At 35.7% G+C, this 17,363-nt stretch overlaps 2 protein-coding genes across 2 annotated transcripts; both read right to left on the reverse strand.

Annotated features, from left to right (window-relative positions):
* Window positions 1-6,215: 6,215 nt before the first annotated feature.
* On the reverse strand, window positions 6,216-7,160 carry LOC311606806 (olfactory receptor 5D16; the record flags this gene model as incomplete). Its single annotated transcript, XM_084798217.1, has 1 exon — window positions 6,216-7,160. One exon carries the CDS (start codon window positions 7,158-7,160, stop codon window positions 6,216-6,218), a length of 945 nt encoding a protein of 314 aa, XP_084654343.1.
* Window positions 7,161-12,547: 5,387 nt separating this feature from the next.
* LOC311606789 (olfactory receptor 5L2-like) lies at window positions 12,548-13,538 on the reverse strand (the record flags this gene model as incomplete). The annotated part of the gene is made up of 1 exon (XM_084798201.1): window positions 12,548-13,538. The coding sequence occupies one exon, from the start codon at window positions 13,536-13,538 to the stop codon at window positions 12,576-12,578; it is 963 nt and encodes a 320-aa protein (XP_084654327.1). The 3' UTR covers window positions 12,548-12,575.
* Between the last annotated feature and the right edge of the window lie 3,825 nt (window positions 13,539-17,363).

The following is a 17,363-nucleotide window of genomic DNA, read 5'->3' on the forward strand; positions in this document are numbered from 1 at the left end:
GCCAACACAGGGAACTCTTCTTGCCACAGTTTATTCAGGATCCTGGACTACCGGAGTGACCCCGGGAAAAGCTCCCACAGAACCTTTATAGTGTGCCTGGTCCTATCAGAAACTTCCACATTGTCGCTCTTGGTTGGTGCGTTTGGATCACGCCACCTCACACTATGTCTTGTTCAAATCACGCCACCTCACGCTATGCCTTCAGGCATGCGCATAAGGGGCTTGCTCACTGTGCATGCGCAAAAAGGGACGCATTGCGCTGGGGAAGCAGCAGGGGGCACTGCTATCTGTGGCTCTCCACACTCTGCCCAGCAGGGGATCCGGCCAGAAACTAGAACTTGAAGCTGCACTCTGGGTGAAGCATTGAGAGTTGTATGGAAGAGTTGGTGGGGCTTTTTGAAAGACCTGAAGGGGTCTAGAGTTCCATAGGGAGACCACCAAGGCCAGTGGATATGGACCCAGGGGGGCTCATACAAACTGATGCATCAGCCAAGGAAATGCATGCAGAGTACCTAGACCCCTTGTTCACATGTAGCTGATGAACAGCTCATTCTCCATGTGCTTTGTGAGGGTGAGAGAGGATACAGCCTGTGACATGAACTCTGGAGCCTGAGATCTGATCACTGTCCCTTGGTGGAGCAGCCTTGGAGGCACACAGAAGAATGAGATGCCGACTACCCTGATGAGACCTGATACACTGCGAACAGATGGTTAGGACGGAGCCTTCCCCTCCATCAGAGGTCTAGGAGAGAAGAAGAAGGAGGGAGAGTGAGAACTGGAAAAAAGTGAAGTAATAACAATCAGGATATTATATGAATAAATTATAATAAATGAATAAAATTTTAAAACAGGGCACAGAATTAAACAGAATTCTCAACAACTGAATCCCAAATGGCTAAGAAGTGCTTGAAGAAATGCTCAACATTTTTAGTCATCCAGAAAATACAAATCAAAAGAACTCTCTCACTGCTTAGAATGGCTGAGATTTAAAAAAAAAAAAAAACAACTTGAGGGACAGCACATGCTGTCAAGGGTGTGTACTCTTCCATTGCTAGTGGGAGTGCAAACTCTTGTACAACCACTTTGGTGCTTTCTCAGAAAATTGGGAATAACTCTATCTCAAGACCAAATTATAACACTACTAGGTATATACACAAAAGTTGGTCTACCATGCATAAAGAATACTTGCTCAAGCATATTCTTAACACCTTTATTTGGAATAGCCAGAATCTTGAAATAACCTAAATCTCCCTTAACCAAAGGAAGAATGGATAAAGAAACTTGTACATTTACACAGTGGAATACTACTTAGTTATTAAGAACAAAGAACCCATGTAATTTACAGGCAAATGGATGGAATTAGAAAAGATTATCCTTAATGAAGCAACTCAGACCTAGAAGAAACATGTGGTATGTACTCACTTATAAGTAGATTTCAGCCATATACTACAGAATAAATGTTACAATGCACAGACCCAAAGAAGAAATGTAACAAGGAAGATCCAAGGGAAGATACTCCAATCTCACCCAGAAATGGAAATAGAAAAGATAGTGTTAGTGGCTGAAGAGAGGGAACAATGAAGGAGAAGGAATGCAGAGAAATAAGAGGGTGAAGATCAGGTTTGGGGATGATGGGGGTAGAAAGACAGAAGGCTTGCAGAGAAAAGAGAAACTGTGAGCAGGAGCATCTCTGTGACAAGCTGGAGACCTAAATCAGGGTAGGCTTCCGGGAGGCTATGAGGGGCAGTCTAGCAGAGACTCCTAGTAGCAGGGACCACAGTGACTAAAGAACATACCCTCTAACCGGACAAGATTCCTTGTAGAGGGAGGGGAACATAACCTACCAACAAAAACTTCAACAAAAATTCATCTGTCTACAAGATGTGCAGGGACAAAGACAGAGTAGATAGAACAGAGATTAAGACAATGCCCAACCAATACTGGGGCCATTCCAAGACCCACCCAATGGGAGAGAGCCAACCCCTGACACTATAAAGCATTGGGCTATGTGTAGAGAGTCTTGTTTAAAATTGCAGGAAAGGAGAAAAGGACCTAAAGGTGACACTAGCTCCACAAGAAAACCAACAAAGCCAACTAACCATGGGCCATAGGAGCTTGCTGTGACTGAAGTGCCAAGCGAGGACCATGCATCGACTGAACTTAGGCACCATACACAGATTTAGCCAATGGTCAGCTCAGTCTTCATGTGGGTCCTCTAGGAAGGGGAGTCAGTGCTGTCTTTGGCATGGACTCTGTTGCCAGCTTTTTGATCTCTTTCCCTTGATAGGACTGCCTTGACAGAGCAGAGGAGAAAAGGATGTGCTCAGTCTTGATATGACTTGCTGAGCTGAGATGAATGGGAAGGGGACGGCTCCCATTTTCTGAGCAACAGGAGAGGGCAGAAGGGGAGAGGAAGAGAGATTAGGACTGAGAAGAGAGTACAGATGAAGCTACCATCAGGTTGTAAATAATTAATTATCTAAATAAACAATTAAAAATATTATAATCACAAAAAATAGGCAAATGGAAGTGAAAGGCCCTATTATTGGAGCAAGCTCCGAGTTACATTATATGTGCCCCCAAATGGACAAAACCAAATTGATTAACCGCAGTTTCATATTTTTGAAATTATTCACCTAAATCTTAGAATTTTACTCCCTAAAAATGTTGTTTAGACTATCAAGACAGATGTGATTTACAAGATATGCTGAACTGACCTTTCCATCACAGAATTCTGAAAGAAACCAAAGTAGACACAAATACCAGAACTTTGTGACTCCTGCCTGTTCACTTCAATAGTTAACTTTCTTTTTCACTCTTAAATTTTATATGTAGTATTTTCCCCACACTTACAGGAGAGGGATCAATAGAATTCTAGCAATAAGATGTCATCAGTGACTCTGTATTATAAATTAAGATATTAAGCATATTTCTAGGTTTCAGTTACTTTCATTCTGGTGTATCTTTGAAGACTTAAGCATAGTACTATATAGGGAATGGTAGATTTGAAGTTTTTAAAAATATTTTATTAATTTATTCATATTATATCTCAATTGTTATCTCGTCCCTTGTATTCTCCCATTCCTCCCTCTGTCCCGCTTCACCCCTATTCCCATCCCCTATGTCTGTGACTGAAGGGGACCTCCTCCCCCTGTATATGCTCATAGGGTATCAAGTCTCTTCTTGGTGACCTGTTATCCTTCCTCTGAGTACCACCAGGCCTCCCCATCCAGGGGACGTGGTCAAAAATGGGGCACCAGAGTTTGTATAAAAGTCAGACCTCCCTCTCCACTCAACAGTGGAGAGTGTCCTGTCCATCGGCTAGATCTGGGTAGGGGTTCGAAGTTTACTGCCTATATTTTCCTTGGCTGGTGCCATAGTTTGAGCAAGACTCCAGGACCCAGATCTGCCCATCATAATGTTCTTCTTGTAGATTTCCAGGACCTTCTGGATCCTTCTATTTCCCCATTCTCCCATGCTTCTCTCACCAAAAGTCCCAATAGGATATCCTCCCATATGACTCATTTTCCTGGTAAGTAAAGTCGTTCATGGGACCTGCTCCTTGGGCTAGTGTCTCGATATAAGTGTGTATATACCACGTGACTCTTTTTGCTTCTGAGTGAAATCATTCATTATGATAATTTCTAGTTCAATCCATTTGTCCACAAATTTCGGGAATTCCTTGTTTTTAATAGTTGAATAGTATTCCATTGTGTAAATATACCACAGTTTCTTTATCCATTCTTGTAGTGAGGGATACTTTGGCTGTTTCCATGATCTGGCTATTACGAATAAGGCAGCTATGAACATGGTTGAGCATATGTCCCTGTTGTATGGTAGAGCATCTTCTGAGTATATTCCAAGGAGTGGAATAGCTGGGTCTTCAGGAAGCCCTATTCCCATTTTTCTGAGAAAGCACCAGATAGCTTTCCAAAGTGGTTGTACTAGTTTGCATTCCCACCAGCAATGAAGAAGTATTCCTCTCTCTCCACATCCTCACCAGTATGTGGTGTCACTTGAATTTTTTATCAGAAATAATTTATAACCAATTTCTTTAACTTTCCTGATGTTTTGTCTATGCTGTGTATTAATTGTTTCAATTACTCACTAGCTTTGGTTTTAGTAGTTTTTTGCTATATTATATCACAGAATTTTAGGATTAATTAGTAAATATTTCTGAAAAGTAATTTTCTTGACATTTGACAAAAATTTTGTTGAATCAACAGATAAATTCAAAGATATTTACTATTATAATTATATTGAGTTTTCAATTCATGAACATAATAGAGTGTTTCCAATTTTGATGCAATGCAAATATGAGTCCTTTCTCAGGGCTCTTAATCTCATAAATAAAAGAATTTAACAATAAACTTAAACAGAATCTCATGAACAAATGTCCAGGGCAGAAAGAGACAGAGAGACAGAGAGACAGAGAGACAGAGAGACAGAGAGAAGAAGAAAAAGAAGGAGGAGGAGGAGAAAGAGGAAGAGGAGGAGAAGAAGAAAGAGGGGGAAGTGGGGTGGGGGGAGAAATCTGACAGGTAAGCTGTAATTCCCTGGACAAGGAAAATGTCTTTCAAGTCAGCATCTACATCAGGTGCTCACCCAGAAAGAAACTACAGACAGAGGGAGCTCTAGAAAAAAGGTAAGGAAGCCTAACAACCTACCTAAGTTTTGATGAGCATCAGAAGAAAAAAAAAAGCAGAGAGAAGGGAGGGTCTATGATCTGAATGTAAGTGAACCAAAAATAAGTAAGTAAATTAAGAAAGAAAGAAAGAGAGAAAGAAAGAAAGACAGAAAGACTCATATGACAGCACATACTGGTGAGGATATGGAGCAAGGGGAGCACTCCTCCATTGTTGGTTAGAGCGCAAACAGAAGCCTAACACAGCTTCTCTGAGAGGTTTCAACAAGTAGCTGATGGAAACAGAAGCAGAGCCACACAGAAAAACACTAGACAGAGCTTGGAGAATCCTATGGAAGAGATGGGGGAATGATTGGGGGAGCTGGAGGGGGCAAGCACTTCACAAGAAGACCAACAGAAGCAACTAACCTGGGCTCAAGGGATCACACAGAGACTGAAGCACCATTCAAAGAGGATGGACGGACTGGTATGAGGCCCCCTGCACATATGTAGCAGATATGCAGCCTCATCTTCATGTGTCCACTACTGGAGCAGGGGCCCTCTCTTACTCTGGTGGCTACCTAGACCGGCCTCAGTGGGAGAAGGTTCACATAGTCTTGCAGTGACTTAATGTGTCAGGGTGGTTTGGTAGTCATGGAAACCCTCCCCCTTCTCTGAGTAGAAGCAAAGGGGATAATGGGGGAAAAGTGTGTGTGAGGAGGGAACTGGAAGAAAAGAAGGGAAAGTTGTGATTAGACAAATAAATAAATAATGGAGAAAATGAATATGTTTAATCAGCTATACTGAGACCCTTTTCAGAAGTAATTGATATAAAAAGAGCATCTTATTATCATGTACATTTCTTGGAACAAAATATAATATGTCTTTTATTATGATCCAGAGAAATATCTCAAATAAATTATTGAATTATTGATGTAATAACACATAATTACTTCCTGAATATCGCTGGAATGCCTGAATGAAATGTCACTATTTCACACGCTGTGACAGGCTACTATTTTGTTTGTCTTTAAATGCTTGTTATTCTTTAAAGTAGAGGGTAAAACAATGTGAAAGTATGAAGCAATTATTCCTAATTTCCCATATGTATTTGGAAGAAACTCTCATGAGAAACATTACTATGATATTATTCAATACCACTGGATTTGGAGGGCCTGAGAAGTTGAAACCATCTTCCCTGACTTTCATTTATTTAACTATATCCACAGTGTGTAAATGTAAGTCATTTAGCACTCCTGTCTTACTTGTATAAAGGATAAATGTTTGGCAGTGTAGCCTGGTGCCACATGTATATAACAGATCACATATGTCTTACACATTTTTATTTATTACACAGACTCATTCTGTATACTAAACCACACTACACATTAAATATAAACATTGAAGTTAAGGTCAAAAAAATTTTTACAGTATATCCTGGCCAAATACAGTATCATCTCCTGGTAGTAAAATGGTTATTTCACTGGAAAACTCTGCTTGAAATTTTTTAAATGAATTTTATCACAGTCCATTCATTCCCAACCAAACACATTTTTCAATAGCACAGTTAACTGTATGCTGAGGCTTAGAGTCACTGAGAAAAATATCTTACACTCAATATTTTACTGACTGTGTCTTTGACATCTTTATTTCTGAGACTGTAGATCAAGGGGTTCAGCATGGGGATCACCACTGTGTAAAACAAGGAGGCCACTTTGACAGTGTGCCTGGAGTTCTTGGAGTTGGGCACACAGTACAGGAATAGTATGGTCCCATGGAAGATGGTGATGGCTGTCATGTGAGAAGCACAGGTGGAGAAGACTTTGCGATGCCCACTAGATGAACTCATCTTCAGGGCAGTGATAATAATAAACAAATATGACGTGAGAATGATGAGCAGTGTGCTGATCTCGTTGAAAGTGGCAACAATAAAAAGAAGTAGCTGGCTGAGATGAGAATCAGAGCAAGAGAGGGCTATCAGGGATGACAGTTCACAGAAGAAGTGATTGATTGTGTTGAACCCCTGGAAAGATAACTTTAAAGCAGAACAGGTGAGTGTCAAGGAGCACAGCACTCCCCACGCATATGACCCAAACACCAGCAGGGCACAGAGCCTCTGGGACATGACAACTGTGTAAAGCAGGGGGTTGCAGACAGCCACAAAGCGGTCATAAGCCATCACAGCAAACAGAATTAGTTCAGTCACTACAAATGTACAAAACAAAAAGAATTGCATTATACATCCTGAAAATGAAATGGTCCTGTCTTCTACAACAAGGTTCACCAGCATCTTGGGAGCAATGATGGAAGAATAGCAGAAATCCGCAAAGGAGAGGTGGCTGAGGAAGAAGTACATGGGGGTGTGCAGTTTGGGGTTAATCTTGATGATCATCATCATGCCCAGATTACCTACCACACTGAAGCTGTATATTGCCAGAAACAACAAGAAGAGGGGAACCTGCAGTTCAGGGTAATCTGAGAAGCCCAAGAGGGTAAATGTGACCTCAGAAGTTAGATTTATGTCTGCCAGAAACATGATTCCTTCTGGTGAGATCTGAAAATAGATCTTGGAAATAGATTAAATAAAATGGGGAAAATGGTTCACACACATAAAGCATTCCTCACGAACTGCTAGCAAGTTTAAGGACTACACCAAATACATAACTTTTGTGATTTTGAGATATTGAAATATCAAGACAAATTAACAAGAGATTCAGAAATTAAATTACTAGTATGTGATGAATGATTACATGACTCAAATAATGTTCTTAAAATGATTTAAAATCATTAGTTAACAAATATAATTAACTGAAGAAACCAATAAAAGCATGATCAAACATGAAGCATTGAAATCTTACTGAAATCTCAATCTCTCCTAAAAATTAACTAAAATTTATTTTAATGGTTCTGAACTTTCCAATGGAATATGGAAATATCACTTTTAACAACTTTGTAATAATATTTGTGCATGCTTTGCTATCACAAAGCAATCTGTGTCATTTGCAATCACATTGCTATTAATATTGTTTGTACTAAGTATCTTATCTATCAAATTCAATGATTACCTTCCCTTTTTTTAAAAACTATTATCCTTCTTTATTCTTCGATTATCTTTCCTTTTAATGTAAAATAAGTTATCCTTTGTGCTGCTTTTTTTCTGTTACTGAGCAAAGTGAAGCTTGACAAAACTTGTTCAACAGGAAAAAACAAAAAAGCAAACAAACAAAAAACAACAGATTACTGTTTTCCCCTTTCAGTTAAATGGTCATTTACATTACAGAATGAGATTTCTGCATGTGAAATGATAAAATGCAGTTTTTACAAAGAATTATTTTAATTGTTTTGATTTTCTTTTAGACCACCTCTAATTATTATATGTAATATAATCTTTACATTGTAATCTATGGAATTTAGTCAACTTAATATGCTGATGTCTTTTAAGATAATCTGAATATCTACACTGACCTAAATACACAGAGGGAAACAGGAAATATTCCTTTCTAGGAATACTAGCTCACAAACAGTAAGAATGGTTTGTCATTTTTATGCATTTCTTTCTCTCTGTAAATCACCTAGATTATTCATTCAATCCCTTTCTTCATTTAAAGAAAATGAGTCTCTTAAAGTCTTTCTTCTTTTTGTTTTCCCAGAATATGTACTTTACTTATTTTGACTCAACAATGTAAATGTCTATCTGAACTACAAACTCTTCTAAACTTTCACTTACATAAGGAGATGTACACTCTTGAAAACACTCATGTCCTCTCTTTCTCCAAATAAACGCATGCAACCAAACAAGGTCCTTTCAACCAAACTTTCAACAAAGACTACCTTCTGGTTTCTGGATATTCAGATGCAAATGCCCGTAGTATTCAAATGTTCTCCTAAATTACTTTTCTAATGAAATACCAATTTTTTTTTAAAGCCATGGTATGATCTACATAACTCACATGAAAAATATTACCAATATTTCCTCAGACCTGTGGCTAAACCTGCTGGTGGTAAGTGCAGTTCCCCGTTACCTCTGTAAAGAGAATTTATTTGACAAAGATACTATCATTATGCCAACTGCCATCCCCTGACATTATAGTCTAGAAATAATTGCTTGTCTTATTCTCTTGGGACTTTAGAACAAGCAATTAAAGTTAAATACTATTTTCTGATGTAATTTCTGTTTCATGGAAATCTTGAAGCATCTTTGAAAGTATTTCTTGTGATTGTAGGTTTGTAAATGTCATATGCAACTTTATTTTCAATTCCATAGTCCTCAATCACTAATCTTATACATTTTTGATTAGTGAAAATTTATGACATGGACATGAATTTTAGATACTGCAAACCTATTCTTGAATTTCCACATCTGTGGTCTTTACAGTGTTAAACTGTTTCCTTACTAAAATAGAGAATGGTTTTATTTTACCTCAAATCTACTGGCGAATTAGCTATATATGTGCCAAAGGTATTAGAAAAAGTATTTCTTCATAATTATTGAAAAGATAAATAAAAGAGCATACATGCATCAGTCAATCTTTTCTCCCAGTCCTCCAAAGAAGATAAATGTAACTAAAAATCTATATATTAGGACAAGATTTCCAGCAAAAACAAAAACAAACAACACAAAAACACTGCTATTCAAGTTAGATCCAGCTATATTCTTCTGATTTATGTTTCCTAGGTATACAGTGTGTTTAGCACAAAAAACTTATGTTCTTACATCTGAGAGGCAAATAAAGGCAAAAACAAAACAAAACAAAACAATATTGTCTTGATATGAGAGCCAATTGAACGACTCTGACCAAGAACTCAGATCAAGACTGCATATACCTGTTTTGTTTGTTTGCTTGTTTGTTTGTTTATTTAGTTAGATAGGTTTTAGTGGAAAGCATTGTCAGCCCAAGTGACACAACACATACATATACATAGATATTATATGGTAGTTTTAGGTAAACATAAAATAATATGATTTCTTTGTGCTTTATAAAGTATCCTTAAAGTTATTTGTCCCTCATTCCTCCCTCTACTTTTGAATTGGCCTCCTATGGTCCTCAGTTAGAGGCTCTTCCTTTTTTTCTATTCCTGCTTCCTATTGCCTGTGTTTGACTTTTTCTCTACCCACTCCTCTCTCATAGCCTTTTCTTAGAAATATTGGTTTATATAATCACTCCAGATTTTATAGTCACATATGAAAATTTGGAGCTTGGGCTACAGTTGTGAAAGAATGGAAAGATATCCTAAAGGTGCAATAGTGACACTCCTTATCCTAAAGGTGTGATAGTGACACTCCTTATCCTAAAGGTGTGATAGTGACACTCCTTATCCTAAAGGTGTGATAGTGCCACTCCTTATCCTAAAGGTGTGATAGTGCCACTCCTTATCCTAAAGGTGTGATAGTGACACTCCTTATCCTAAAGGTGTGATAGTGACACACTCCTTGTCCTAAAGGTGTGATAGTGACATTCCTTATCCTAAAGGTACAATAGTGACACTCCTTGTCCTAAAGGTGTAATAGTGACACTCCTTATTCTAAAGGTGTAATAGTGACACTCCTTATCCTAAAGGTGTAATAGTGACACTCCTTATCCTAAAGGTTTAATAGTGACACTCCTATCATGGTGTTAAACAGGACAACTGAACTTAATTTCTGTCACACCAGAGGGAAATTATGATTGGTAATGGATGACTGGCCAACTACCTGGGATAATTGATTTGAACAGGAGTTAGAGGCATAGAAAGTGCTGAATGTAGGAAAAGGAAGGGGAAAGATGATGTAGTTGTATTGCAAATAAGGTAAAGATTATATACTTATATGTATAATACATTTAAGTAAACATAAAATAATATTCTTCTCTACTTTTTAAAATATTATTAGTTATATAATGGTCCTTCCTTTTCATAACTTATTACCCAAGAGCACTGAGCTAACAAGACTCTTTACATTCCATATCACATCTCTGCTAAATTTAAATTTTTTCATACTTATTATATATACCTTAGTTGATGTATAAACTAAGGTACAATAAATAAGTGAATACTATAGTAATCAAAGTATTCAATTTGAAAATCTAAGTAATTTTATATTGCATATATAATCATGTTCTTAAAAATAGCCCATAAAGATTTTTCTATCACTCATTTCCAACTTTACACCTTTCTATCCTTCAAGTTTTCATTAACTATATATTTATAGAACATGTCATAAGAATATGTACTTTACTATTTTCTTATTCAAATACCAAAAATTTGTTTGTATTGACTTTCTTTGAAATATTTCTAACTCCAAACCAAGTTTATTCTTATTTATTCTTTGTAATTTCTATGAATTGGTCATTATTTAGTTTGAGATTTTATCTGTGAATATGATTTCATGGCTTTCTTTCCAAGTAATGTGAGTTCATTACAATTATGAAGAACTTCTCCTATCAGTAGTATTAGCATAACACTTGTTTTAATTTGTGTTCATGAAATATATATTGTTATCTTCAATATGAGTATATTCCTTTTAGCATATTAGAATATTATTAATAAAAATTTACTCAGAGTGATAGTTGACCTAAAACCTGTGTTAGGCAATATATCAAGTCATATTTCATATCTTTCCTGGCTTGGTTTGCACTGCATGAAAGACAAAACCTATGCTTTCCTAAGAATGGGAAAGTCTTGTTTTAGTAATAAAAATAAAGGGCAAAATATATGAAAATATCAAAGCAAGTATTGTTTTCCTTCCTGATTTTTTGAAATAAGCATTGGCATTTAAATCTCATATTTAATCTATCCTGACATATTTTATCAATTATAGCAACCAGTATGTATATGTGTACATGTATACAATAACATATATTTGTATATGTAATATTGCTATATAATAAATTAGCTCTAAAACTTTCTATGCCATTCTTTAATGAGTAAATTTTTATTTTTGTGTCTAGGTACAAATCTGTGCATATTCATTATCAAAATCAAATGAAGAGCCATGAGGATTACAGAAATTACCAATATTAACAGAGGACACTGACTGAAATTTATTAACTTATAGAGTTAAAATCAGTACCAAAACAACAAGTTTCACTTTCTTAAATTTAATCCAACTGCTTTTCTAACATGAGATGCCAAAATAAACATTTTACTCGAACAAGTAAACATAAAGTGGAAATTGATATAAATCATAAGATTGTAAGAGTGAAACATGAATCAAGATAAAGAAAGGATGAGGTAGCTATAAAGAGTGATGAATGAATGTTTTATAAAGGTCAAATGCACATGCAAAAATACTAACAGAGACTGGAAATGCATTTAGAGTTGAAAGGCACGTTTCATTCTCACTGCATTAAGGAAATATTATGAATAACTGAGTAGTAGTAAGTCATAAATGTAGACACCAATAAGACAAGACATTTATAGTAAGCTCAATACAGAGAAATACAAAGGCAAAATAACACAAAATCTTGTAAATAAAAATGGATTCAAAGCATTTTGAGTATAACATGTAATTAATATTTTCTGGATTCTTTTGAATAAGTGTTTTTCCTGCTTTCATTTTTTCAAACTAGATACTAAATGAAGTTCTGAAAACAATATAGAGATTCAAATACCAAAAAGTAAAGGAATCACCAAAAACTACTTGACAATGTGTTGTTATTTGTTGTAAAATTTCAGGACGTCAACTTTTAAGTGGATCATGAATTTCACAAATTATACTACAATAAAAGTTTACAATAATAAAAAGTTTCTTGTTCCATATTATAGCTCATACCACCTTAAAATACTACAAAAATGAAGAACAACACATAAGAACAATCTTTGAAAACCCTCAACCCTACTTTTGCAAATCGAGAACACACAGAGATAAGGGAATACTAAGATTCACTAATAAATTTCCATGTGTAATAGCTATTCTTTTCTATGGTCCATTCTGCTCATCTATTTGTCAATACATGGGAATCAATATGAATCCCTAAGTTTTGCTTTTTAAAAAATCTAGTAAGGAATTCTTTTTGGAACCTAAAACTTTTCTAAGAGCCTCCTTCACGTCCTTATTCCTCAGACTGTAGATCAGGGGGTTCAGCATGGGAATCACCACAGTGTAGAAAACTGTAGTCACTTTATCAACATCTAGACTACTGCCAGAGTTGGGCTGACAATAAATAAAAAGGATCGTCCCGTGGAACACAAGGATGACTGTGAGATGGGAGGCACAAGTGGAAAAGGCTTTGCGTCTCCCCTCTGCGGAGCGCATCTTCAAGATGATGACGAGGATAAACAAGTAGGAGGTGAAGATGATTACAATAGTGAGAATCTCATTGAAATTGACAATGATGAACAAGAATAACTCATTCTTGGTAACGTCAGAGCAAGCAAGACTTAAGAGAGGAGGCAGATCACAGAAGAAGTGATTCATCACATTTGAATTAAATGATGAGATCTCAAGGGCTAAGCACAAGTGAATCAGAGAGCACACTGAGGCATAGAGGTAGCAGCAAGACACCAGTGCTACACGGAGCTTTGGGGACATGATGGTCATGTATAGTAGTGGGTTACAAATGGCCACAAAGCGGTCATAGGCCATTACAGCTAATAGGAAAACCTCAGTGACAGCAAAAGCACAAAACAAATAAAATTGTACCATGCATCCCAGGTAAGAAATAACATTTTCCTTGTTAATGATATCAATGAACACTTTTGGCACAATGACAGAGAAGTAACAGAAATCTACAAAAGACAGGTGGCTGAGGAAAAAGTACATAGGAGTGTGAAGTTGGGAGCTGACCTTAATCAATACAGTCATGCCCAAGTTTGCTATGACTGTCACTCCGTAAATGAGAAGAAACACTAGGAAGAGAAAGAATGCCAGCTCAGGGACATCAGAAAAGCCAAGAAGAACAAACTCTGCCACAGAGGTGCAGTTTTCCTCACCCATGACTGCTACTTGGCAGTTTCGAAAACAGCCCTGTGCTGTAAAGGGGGAAAAATAAGAGATTTATGTTAACTGCAGAACAATATAGCATTGATATCAAAAACATATGGAGAAGAAGAAAAACACAATTATAAAAATTTCAAAATATTGGGTAGTTTAGATTCATACTAAAACAAGTGTCAATACACACCTCTCATACATGCTAATATAAGCCATGAGCATATAAATTACAGTTAAGCAAATCTCTGAGGTAGTTGGTGTGATTTGTCTGAAATGTGTCCAAAGTTGTAATTTGATGTATCATGGGATTTAATCTAATCATTGAAAACTTTATTAAAAATAAGACCTGGAGGTATATTTTGGTTATGTCATATATACAATTGTACTACTTTAACTGAATCAAATAGTATGAAACTAGGAGTGCATTACCTACAATTGCATCTTGAGGCACTATAAAAATTTCATTTGAAACCAATATCTTGGAAAGATCCTAAAATTTAATATATTAAAATTGGAAGTAAAATTCAGAAGGATAAATATAGTCGAGTTCTAAAATGAGTTAGATATATGATCCATTTTTTGGGAAAAATGTATTCAAAATCTTATTGTGAAAAAGTTAAAACTTAAATGCTAAATTACTCTAAATAAAGGTTTTAAGTTCAGTATTTCATCAAGTCTAACCATATTAAAATTATAGAAAAAATTACAAAATTATATTGGAGTATTTCTTGGAATATTATTACAAACTGTCAAACAGACATTAAATTATGATTCATTGTTACATATAAGTTGGAAATTTAACATTTTTTCTAACTAGAACTTAGACATGATTAATTCTATAAAAGTTAGAATGTGCAAGAAAATAAATATAGTTTTACATAATAACGCATATAAAATATATTTTGTATATAATACATAATATATACCATATGTATTAAATTATAATTTCTTAAATTAAGAAAAAAGTAAGTGAAACCTTCTCCAGATTTCCTAAGTATTGTGTTGGAGAAGATGACTGACCTAAGATATCATGATAGAGAAAACACAATCTCCTAATGAAGTTATTTTATTCTCTTACTTTCTGAAACAAAATAAAATGGAAACAATGGATAATTTTTTCATTACTGCAAAGAAATCTGAGGTAAACTATACAAAAAGCAAAAAAGGCCTAGCAATATTTTCATCTTGAACTAATTTTAAAGAAATAGAAAGCAATTCAGGTCATGTAGTATTAATTTTTTCATCAACTGATAAAAAAAGAAAGAAAAATTAGAGGCAGAGACAGAAACAGAGACAAAGAGGAAGGAAGAAAGGAATGGGTGAGAAGGAAGGAAGGAAGGAAGGAAGGGAAGAAGGAAGGAAGGGAAGAAGGAAGGAAGGAAGGAAGGAAGGAAGGAAGGAAGGAAGGAAGAAAGGAATGAGTGAGAAGGAAGGAAGGAAGGAAGGAAGAAAGGAATGAGTGAGAAGGAAGGAAGGAAGGAAGGAAGGAAGGAATGAGTGAGAAGGAAGGAAGGAAGGAATAGAGGAAAGGACAACAATATACTAAATTGAACAGGAAAACAGCCTAAAAGACCTCAACCATACACCATGAACTATAAACAACTGAGTAAAACTGAAAGTGCAAAAGATTCTCTTCACCAGAGAAAAGCTCAAAAATTGGCTATATGATGGCAAATGGTCAGCCCTGAAAAATACATGTATAATACTGTGTTGACTGAACGGGTTACATTTAAAAATATATATGCATATATATAAACATATATGTATGTAATAACAGTAAAAAAAATAGGCCATGGAAGTAGAGTTGGTAGAGGTATAGGAGAGGATGTAAAGGAAGTAAAAGAAGGGAGAAATGTTGCAATTAAATTATAACCCCTCAAACAAAACTAGAAAAATATGTTAAAACTTACATTATAAAGTTTTCTTAATCATGCAAAAAGAAGAGTGAGTAAAGAAAAGAAATGGCAATGAAAAAAAAATATTAAGAAAATTTTGTTGTAATGTAGGCAAATCTTGCAAGTCAGGTTTACATCTCCTAATCTGATAACATAGAAGCCAATTTATGATAAATCCAAAGTAAACTGAATGCAAATGCTTATCTCTGTTCACAACCAAGAACTGACCATATGACTAGTGCGTAAATTCAATCCTTTTGTATCTCAAAATGAAGCTCATAAGCGCATAGTCTGTCATAAGTTAGAGATTTCATGAAGTTGGTAGAAGAGAGGAGAGAAAGAGACCAAGAGTAACACACACACACACACACACACACACACACAATCACACAAGAACAGACAGACAGACAGACAGACAGACAGACAAAAAGGGAACGAGAACAGGATATCTTACATCTTTAGTCTCAAATTTTCATGTTCAAAATGTTTGATATTAGAAGGAATTATTCTCATTTGTCATCACCCGTGTCAGAAAACACCAAGCAACATTTTCATGGCAATTCTAAAGTTTAAGGGTTTTCATATGCCATCTCCATTAGAAGACAGAAACATTAAATGTATTTTAAAAATAACTTTACTTGAAAAAAATATGGTCATCTCCAATTTTAAGTAGTTAGAGCCTTCTGCTTCTGAACTAATCTGAGATGTTTATCATCAGCAGAGAGTTTATCCTGCAAATTGAGCTCTAGGGAAAAGGATCCCTTATGTAAAACACAGACTAATTTCTATGCCATAAGAATGTTAATAAACTTGAACTATATATGTATTTCCTCTCTGTGGAACATCATCAGAAATTTGTTTATAAACCACCAAGATTTACATAGCTGTTGCACAATAATAATAATAGTAGTAGTAGTAGTAGTAATAGTAATAGTAACGCTAAATAATGTAAAGTGCATGTGAAAATACATCATTTGTACTGATTTTTGCTCTTATAAATACTAAATAGCATTCCTTTAATGAAAGATAATCTCAAATAAAGGGTTAAAATAATAATGAGCTGCTCTTATGTCTACACCTATTAAACCTTCAAATAAGTCCCTTACTTGTTTCCTCGATGAAAATTTGCTTGACAATTTCTGAAAATCTCATCAACAAAACTGAACTTTTTTATAGTGAAAAAAAATCTCTAATTTTCTGAAGAATCCAAGTGACCTAAAGATTTACCTTATAAACAGGGTACCTATTTAATGAGTGTCATGCCTGATGATGTGATGAAATCTAAGTTTCCATAGGAAAGGGTTTAGATGCAATTTCAGAGGCCTCCTAAACCCTTATAAAGACATTTTTGACTGATAAACTCTTGAGAAACACTAACAGTTAGGTATGTTTTTTTATTTGCCTAAGTACCTCTTTCTGCCAAGCTCCTTAATTCTGTGTTGAAACTTTTACTAGATAAATCTAACCCTGCTTCATACTGACACATTATACAGTTCTTTTCTGCAGGGAAGTCAAGGCTCCCAGCATTACCAGAGAGTAGGTCTCTGAGAGCTATCTTAGGCAGCTAGAGAGAACGATGTGACACTGGGGCTCCTGCCACATTGCTGTAGCGAAGAACCAAACAAGCTCCATGTTCTCATTATAAGAAGAACGTCGTTGTGCATGCTGGACAGGTAGGTGTATAGCTCAAAGATGCTAACTGAAAATAGAATGTATGCAATCAAAACATCAGAATTCTCCCCTATATATGTATAACTATTATGTGTATATCAAAAATACTCAGTTCCCACATAATAGAATAAACTGTCCCAAGTGATCAGCCCTCAACACATATGTACATTGCAATCAACATTAAGTTGGCCCAGAAAGTAACATATACATGCATATGTGCATGCACACGTACACATACACACATACACACACACACACACAC

This window comes from Acomys minous, assembly GCF_964271855.1.
Source record: "Acomys minous genome assembly, chromosome: 10".
Taxonomy (NCBI): domain Eukaryota; kingdom Metazoa; phylum Chordata; class Mammalia; order Rodentia; family Muridae; genus Acomys; species Acomys minous.